This window comes from Myotis brandtii, unplaced genomic scaffold (genome assembly GCF_000412655.1).
Source record: "Myotis brandtii unplaced genomic scaffold, ASM41265v1 scaffold181, whole genome shotgun sequence".
Lineage (NCBI taxonomy): Eukaryota > Metazoa > Chordata > Mammalia > Chiroptera > Vespertilionidae > Myotis > Myotis brandtii.
The window spans coordinates 142,261-150,628 of NW_005356712.1; the positions used below are offsets into that span (position 1 = coordinate 142,261).

Below are 8,368 nucleotides of genomic sequence, written 5' to 3' on the forward strand. Positions count from 1 at the left end.
CAGGGAGGCGGCGCCGGAGTCCGCTCAGGCCCAGGACCTCAGAGGCCGAGGACCATGGGCACAGGGGAGGGGAGCGGCGGGGGGCTAGAATGGCAGGGCCGGGGGCACACCCCTGAGGCAGGGGGGGGGTGGTCTAGAATGGCAGGGCCGGGGACACACCCGTGAGGAAGGGGGTGGATGGAGCCTGAGGAAGAGAAAGCCAGGCTGACAGTCATGGTCTCAGCTCTGTCAGGGTTTGGGGGAGGGGACAGCTGCTGTCCCTGCCCAGGAGAGGCTGGTCCTGCAGTGCGTCCTGGGCCGAGAGCAGCCCTGGTGGGAGGGGGCAGGGCAGGCTTGTCGGGCCACAGGTTGTGAGGTGGCCTCTGTCCTCCCCTCCTGAGCCCCTCTCCTCTGGTGGGGAGCGGCAGGTGCTGCCCGCGTGGGCATCAGGTGCTCCATCCCTGCTCTGCCCTCAGCCTCGGCACAGGTTTCCCCCGAGGGTGCAGCTCTCGCTTCCTGACCCTCTCGCCCGGTGCCCAGCGAGGCGCCTCCTGGTGTCCTCAGTGACCAGGCACTTCCTGGGCCCCTCCCGTCGCCTGTCAGACGAGGCGAGCGCCCGGGAGTGCGGACTATCCTGAGTGGGTCCTGCAGGAGGTGTGGAGGAGTGTGAGCACCAGGCTCCGTCCTGGGCAGGACACGGTCTGGGAGGGAGCTGGAGACCACCGGCTACCCACAGCCACGCCGGGCTGGGCCCGGGAGGAGGGGTGCTCCCCGAAGCCAGAGGCAGGAGACCCTGTGTGAGTGGGGGGGCAGCCCTGAGCCAGGCTGGACTCTGAGCTTCTGGAGAGGCCCTGTGGGGGGGGGGGCACGCTGAGCGTGGACTGGGTGTTAGTCTTGCCCCTTCCCTACGGAGCCTCAGAGGGAGGGGACAAGGGACGCAGAGCCGGGCTGAGGCAGCGCCTGGCCCCGGGGACACTCTGAGTTCCCGGCTTTCGTAGCCGCCTCCCCACCGGGTTCTCTCACCATCACGGCCATCGCCACCAGCACCACAGCCTCCAAGTGCAGTTAGAGTCACACTGACTCGCGGCGAGCGTGCCCACCACGCAGTGGCAGCAGCGGGCGCTCTGGGACATGCGTGTGGCCGCAGGGTCTGGTAGGAATCCGGTTCTGCACAGGGCGGGGCCTGGAGCCCAGAGTGAGGAAAAGCTGCAGGGGGAGGCGGAGAGGAGCGGAGAGTGCTTGTGTGGGGGACAGGCCCCTCGGGGAGCCGGCTCTCGGGTGGACAGATGTGGCCATGGCCTGGGACCCAGCAGCCAGAGCTAGTGCCACTGCCTTCCCACCAGCCCCATGCCCGGCCCGCAGCCACCTCACGGAGGAGGTGACCCCGCATCCAGGCAGGACTGAGAGTGCTTCCCGCCCGGAGCCAGGCCTCGTGCGGGGCCAGGCCTCCTTTCTCGGGGCCTCCATTTCTCCCTGCCCGTGTCAGTGCAGGGCCGGACCTGCTGGTCAGCAGTGTCCCTCTCTGGAATCTGTCCTACTCGTGAGGCTGACCGGTGCAGCACTGACCGGCGGCAGGTGGCAGGCGGCAGGGGCATGTCCATTTCCCAGGACCCTTGAGCTGCTGCTGCCTCCAGCTTCGCGCTGTAGTGCTGGCTCGGGGCCACTAGGAGGCGCCTGCGGCATTCCTGTGCCTCCGGCTTCCTGGCCTGGAGTGGCCGCCGCCCTGCGCTGGGCACCTCTGCCGGCCCTGTCTCTGGGCTCCTTCCCCTGCTTTTCATTCCTAGTGTTTGTGGTTTCCTTTCCAGTGCGACAGACTTAACCTGATCAAAGTGAGAACTTGTTTGTTCTCCTCGCTGCTGTTAGAGCAGAGCCCTGGGCCGCTGCTGCCTACGCCCACCGGCCAGGCCCCGGCCCCGCCCAGGGGAGCTGTTTCAGCAGCTTGGCTGTTTGCAAGGCCTTGGGGGCCCCAGGCGCCTGCCCTCCAGGTGGGGCTGCGAGTGGGCCCCTCGGCTCCCCGGCTCCCAGCAGCCCTGTCTTGGGTACTTCTCCTGACCCTCCTCCCCCTTCTGCCCGTTCCACGGAGAACCCGCCAGCAGAGCCCTCTCCACGCTGCGTGGTTCCATCCCTCCCCGGCCTCTGGCCAAGAAGGGGCATTTCCGTGAGCCCACACACGGCAGCCTCCCTCCTGCCCAGGGATGCCCGCGGCCCCTCTGGCTTCCCTGCCCCTCAGGCTGGGCCACCCTTAGGGCTCAGTCCTGGAGAGCAGAGCTCGGGGTCAGAGGCGGGTCAGAGTCCGGGACTCCTGCCCGGGGTGCTCAGGGGCTCCGTGGGAGAGGCACAGGGTGGGCCCATTTCCCCGGGCGCCTCAGTGGCCAGGGAGGAGCTGCTCAGAAGCAGCTGATGGGGGGTCGGCTCACGCTGAGAGGCAAGACAGAACTTGCTTTTGATGGTGCATCTCACATGTCCCTGCCTGAGAACACGTCCTTCACTCCCTTCAAAGAGCAGATGTTCCCCACGAAGGGCCACAGCAGGCAGCGAGGAGGCAGGGCCCCTGGCTGCAGCCGCGGCCCTCGGGGGACCTCTGTTGTAAAGGCTCAGAAGGGACAGGCATTGGGTGGCAGGACAGGAAGAGAGAATGTTGTCCTGCTCCCCTCACCGGAGGAGGAGGAGGAACGCACAGCAGCGGCCAGAAAGGGTGTTGGTGCCCACCCAGCCCGCTGCCCTGCTGCGCCTCCTCCCAGGTCTTACACGCAGGAGGACGGGGTGAGCTGGGGCCGTGGCAGTGTTCTCGGCTGCGAGGCGGTGTCTGGTGACCTGGCTTGGGCGTGATAAAATGCAGGCAAACTGGCCGTCGAGGCTGCAGCTCCCAGGGCTCGCCTCCCCGGGTGGGACGTGTGTTTTACTGCGGATCTGCCCAGCCTCATGCCCTGGGCGCAGGCAGGAGCAGGACTACGTGGCCCGGTGCTGACACGCTGACGGGCTGACTTCCAGTCCCAGGGCCGGGCCCCCGGTGGCCGCGAGTCCGCAGGGATGACAGGTGGTTTCGGATGTTCCGATTTGGCTCCTTGACCTGCCAAGGCCTCGGAGGAGGGGGAGACGAGGCCATTGTGGGGGCCTGTGACTTCCCCATGGGCCGAGGTGACAGCCTTTGTCTGGGAGTGGCCTTGGCAAGCACCCTGCAGAGGGTGAGGGCCTGCCGTGCCCTCTGCTCCTCTGGCCGCATCCTGGCCACTGGGATCAGGTGTGAGGCTGAAACAAACCCACCAGGGGCGGCACCACCCACCCCTGTCCCTCTGCTCACACGCGCCCCTTCCAAGTGGAGGTGGCGAGTCTGCAGACTCTTCTGGTGGGAGAGCTGGTGGCCGCAGGAGGTCACAGGACCCTGCTGTCCTCACCACAGGCACACACCCGCCCTGCACCCCCAGGCACACCACCTTCTCCCCTTAGACAGTGGGGCCCTTGAGACCCAGGAGGGGGACAGAGGTGTTCATTGTGCTCAGGGGCCGACGTCTGCGCACAGTGAAGACGCTCCCCTCTCCCCGGTGGCTCTTCACCTGAATTACACCCGGGCCAGCTTTCTAAACCTGGAAGCACCCCAGCGCCCGTCTCAGCCCAGGGTCAGCCTCGGAGGACGAGGCCCGGGCAGGTGCATGCCGTGTGCATGTGTGTTCTCTGCTGTCCCCCCGGGGGGTGTGCGTGAAGGACCCCAGCCTTCGAGCTCAGAGGCAGACAGGGCATAGCTTAGCTCCCTCCTCTCCCGGAGAACCTCCCGCTGCCCAGAGGATGAGCCCCTTGGCCCGGGCGGGGCACGGAGAACGCCCGAATCCTGGAGCTGGCGCGGGACTGGGCTTGTTGGTGTTGAGTTATGGCCCCACTAGGCTGGGGGGCCAGGTAGCAGGGACGTGCTCTACCTTGCTCCTGCTGCACCAGTGAGGCCCAGCCAGCTGCGGAGCGGGAGCGGGAGCGGCCTCATCTGCTCGCTGACAGCGCAGCGGGAAGGAGTTTCTAGGCGGCCCCTCGCGTCCCTTGCACGGAAGCATCCTGTCCTGCCCCAGAGGGCTGGCCTGGCGGAAGGTGGCGGGGCTCCACTGTGCTCTGCTTCTGGTCAGGGCCCTTGGGGACAGTCTCGGATGCCTGCACGCATCCCTTCCCCATCAGAATCTTTGATGAGGTCGACTCCCCCAGCTGAGCTCTGGCTGGTGCTGCCACTGCCTGTCCCCCGCGCGGAGCCACCAGCATGGGCTGCGCCAGGAGGCCCCTCCTGCAGCCACGGGAACCTGCAGCTGCATTGGGCCCCGCCCCCGCCCGCGCTGCTGTCTGTGTAGCCTGCCCTCTGCAGCCGGGAATGCCCCGGCTGTGCCACCACCTCCCCTGACTAACGTACCTTCTCTTCTGTTTTGTCCTTTCAGAAAAGCCAGAGCTGGTATAATGTAAGTACCCGCTTCTCTTCTTATCGGTGCATGTGGGGCGGGGGGACGTGAGCGTGGACTTTGGACGTGGATGTGGACGTGGACGTGGATTTGGACGTGGACGGGGACGGGGATGGAGACGGGGATGGGGACGGGGATGGGGATAGAGAGCAGCTGGGCGGCCTGAGGCCTGCAGCATGCTGAGGGGCGAGGGGGGTGGGCCTCTTCCCGGACAGCCCTCCACCAGCCCAGCTGCAGTGGTCTCAGTGGCCGGGTCGCGCTGGGCTGAGGGGCGGGGAGCGTGTGCCAAGGAGACCAAGGAGTGTGGACCCCGTCCTTGCCTAGCCGCCTGGGCAAAGCTCCTCTGGACTTATTGGAGGCCAGTCGGGAAGACCAGACAGACTTCTGGAATCAGAACGTAGGCCGTGGAGCTGGGAGAAATGCAGCCAGAACGCGCCCCCCAGTGGTAGAGAGACTGTGGCATGAAAGGGTTTAAACTCCTGCCCCTCCAGGCACACCTCTGACGCCCAGGGGTGTGCCCCTCCCGGGAGGCATGCGCTGTGCTGGGGGCTGGGGTGCAGCCTGGGTGTCCGTGGGTGCCCACCAGCTGCTCCACGCCCAGAAGCTGGGAGCACGCGTGCCCTGCAAAGGCCACGGCCCCAGGCAGATGGACAGGCATGGGGCGCTGAGGTGCCCTGAGGAGCCCCTGGCTGGTCTCAGCGGGCCCTCGGGCTGTGCTCCGCCCCGGGCTGCCCGGGCAGGGGTGGCGGCCTGCAACCATGGCCTGGCCTGCCTGGCTCAGGCACCTGTGTCACCGCCGAGCCTGCCGTCCCCACACCTGTCCTGCCGGGTCAGGATGCCGTCCCTCCCTGGTCCCCACCCAGGCTCGGTTCGGCAGGTTTACGGCCGGAGAAGGTGTGGGACAGGTGGCTGCGGATGCCGGAAGGGAGGGCTCCCTGGGAGGGGACGGTGGGGACGGGGTGGAGGAGAGGCGTGGGGTTAAGGCAGGGACGGGTCAGAATCGCCTGTGTGCAGGGAGGAGGGAGATGCTCTGCCATGCAGCTCGGTGACCCCATGTCAGGCACGTGTCCGGGAGCCTGGGGCTGCAGGCTGCTGCGCGAGGCCTGCCTGCTGCCTGTCCCTGGGCGGCTCCATGGATTGGTTATCTGCCCCCCTCCCCCCAACCAGCGCAAAGGGGACAGATGCCCCGGCTGTGCTGCTGGGAGGGGAGTTGACGCAGAGGCAGAGGCAGCCGACAGGGGGGGGGGGGGGCAAGCAGCTTGATCCCTTCATTCCCACCCTGCGCCTTGGACCCGCACCCCTCCCTGCTCCGCTCCTGAGCTCAGCTCCTGTCCTCAGCTCCTGTCCTGAGGAGAGGGAAGCTCCTGAGCACAGAGAGGTCGGGGAGGGCGCTCTCCAGGGCTGAGCGGACCTCAGCATCCTCCCCTCCTCTGAGCCATGTTGCAAAATCAGTGCCCTGAGGGGACCTGGGGACAGTGGCCCCTGCAGGTCCTCCTCCCGTTGCTCTGCTCTCTCCTCTCCTCGCTCTGCTTTTGTGTCATCTCACTTTTCCGCTGACCCCCTCCCCCACCTGTTCTACCTCTTCCCTCCGACTTCCCATCTCCTGGTGGCCCTCGAGCTCTCTGATCCCAGCAGGCTTTACGTGACCCTGCCCTTCTGTCTTCTCGCCTGCTTCTCCTCCCTCAGCCCCACCCTGAGACCTGGTGTGGAGCGCCCAGCGGTGCCTGCGCCTTGGGCTGGGAGGCCCTGGTGGCAGAGGGTGAGAGGCAGCAGAGGAGGGCGGGCTGGAGCCCGCATCCCAAAGCCTGCACCTGCAGAGGCGTTGCCCTCCTTATAGAACCGTCCCGGATACTGGTTCCCAGGCCTCTCCCCCTCTGTCAACCCTCAGGCGTCTCCTTTCACCCTCCGCCCCTGCCCCCCACCCCCAGTGAATGACAGACTCAGGTGAACTCTCCATCCATCACCGATCATCCCTCAGGCCCCGTGCACAGGGACGGCTGAGCCGGGGGCAGGGACCCGCTGCTGCCTCCCCTCCGGCTCCGGCTGTCACAGGAGGTCCTTCCAGATTCTCAGTGGGCAGGTGTCCTGGGCCATCTGCGATGCTCCCTCTTCCTCTGCCCCAACCCCCCATGGAGGGGCGCCAGGCAGATGTGCCCCTGGGGCTGCTGAACTCCCAAGAGGCTGAGCGGAGGACGTGGTGGAGGGAGACAGAATAGCGGGTAGACACTGGGAGGCAGGCAGAAGCTGAGACAGGGACCTCCCGCTGGCTGCTGGCCGAGCTGCAGGCGCCAGGAGCTGTGTCTGGCGTAGCTTTGTTTTTCATGTTTGACATCTAAAGAGTGACCAGCAGCTGCCGCAGTGGGGAGAGCCCGGCTTCAAGTAACCCAGGACCCTCCCGCCCTCCTGCCATTAAAGCCCTGCCCCTTCTGAGCACGAGACCAAGGCTCTGGCTGGGCTTGCCCACTTTGGGGTGCCGGGCCGCACAGCAGGCGTCACCCCACACGCCCCTCGGACGGCACCAATGCCCCTTGGGCTGCTCCCTGGCGTGACTGCCCCCTGCGACCGGGAAGCTCCGACCTGGCTGTTTCCAGAGCCACCTGCATCCCTGCGCCTGGGAGCCCCACCCTCCCCAGAACGCACTCCCGCCCCCGGAGAATGCGCCCCCCCCCCCCCCCCACGCGCCCTCGGCCGCTTGACATCGAGCTCGTGCAGTGCATCACGCACATCACCTGTGTCTGTGTGTTGTGTGCAACCCCCACCCGGAAGCTCCAGGTCAGCCCGCCCCTCGCCTGCACAGCTGCCTCCCAGCCGTCCGTCACAGGTGGGCAGGCCCTTGCCCTGCCTGTGGCTTTGACCTGGTCCTGTTTCCCCTTGGTCTGCTCAGCCCTTTTCCCAGCCCCTGGGTTGCCCGATGCTGGGCTCTGACCTCTGACCTCTGGGAAGGACAGGCCTCTTTAGAATCTCCCTGGCCCCACGGTGTCACCACCTCCGCTGCCTGAGGCCCATCCTGCACCCGGCAGAGGCAGGACGGGCCTCAAGGACATGAACACCTGGCTGGGTCCAGGACAGACAAACTGGCCGGGTCCAGGACAGTGGGAGTCACGCAGGCTGCTGACCATGGCGGGGACATCTCAGGCCGCGAGATGTGGGTCTGATGTGAGACGTGCCCAGCACCCCTGCCACCCCTCAGCGCCTCCCTCGTCTGTCTCTCGTCTACATTTTGCTTTATCTATTTAGCCAGGATGACAAAGCCCCTCGGCCTACAGAGTGGACCCCGACGGGGAGTGTCTGGGCTCAGGGCCACGTGGGAAGGCTGAGGCGTGGAAGTGGCTTCTCCCCAGCTGGGCTGTTCAGGTCTAGAGGGAGGTGGAAGGTCGTCCCAAGTCCCCCCGGGACCGGTGACATGTAGTCCCCCCACCTGACCGTCCAGTTTCATTCATGGAGGCCCAGCTTGGGAGGTGCAGCCCCGTAGGCCTGAGACGGGGTACGCAGAAGCAGGCGTGAGTGTCAGCAGGGGCGGGGGGCTGAGCCGGCGGCGGAGGGCGCAGGTGTCCCCGCCCCCAGCCCTGCTGGCGCAATGGGCGCATCGAGGTGCCGCGTCCTGTGCCTCGGGTGGCAGAGGTGCTGTCCTCCGCTGCCTCGCCTCTCCTGGGGTCAGTCCTCTGCTCGGCAACCCACCGAAGGAGCATGTCTGAGGCAGAGAACAGGCGCCCATACGCTGGCCGCTGCCCCAGACTTAGAGCCTGTTGCCTGGTGCCCTGGTGAGGGTCGGAGGCTGGCTTCTGGGTGGCGAGAAGGCCCATCCAGGGAAGGCCAGGCACGTCCGGCAGGTAGAAGACAGAGCAACGCTCTGTGGGATGAAGTGTGCATGGGGGTGGAGTGGGGGGCAGTGAGGTGGGAGCACAGGAAGGGGCCGCTGTTAACCCCTGGGGCTGACGGCCCTGCCCGTTCCTCCCCCT

General features: G+C 66.8%; 1 protein-coding gene across 4 annotated transcripts in view; it reads left to right on the top strand.

Moving 5' to 3' along the window:
* The window catches only part of GRAMD1B (GRAM domain containing 1B), an 81,523-nt gene that overhangs the window by 39,045 nt on the left and 34,110 nt on the right, over positions 1-8,368 (top strand). For all 4 annotated transcript variants that reach the window (XM_014537659.1, XM_014537657.1, XM_014537656.1 and 1 more), the window contains one exon: positions 4,389-4,409. In XM_014537659.1, the coding sequence (XP_014393145.1) occupies positions 4,389-4,409 (21 nt within the window). The remainder of the gene's footprint in view (positions 1-4,388; positions 4,410-8,368) is intronic.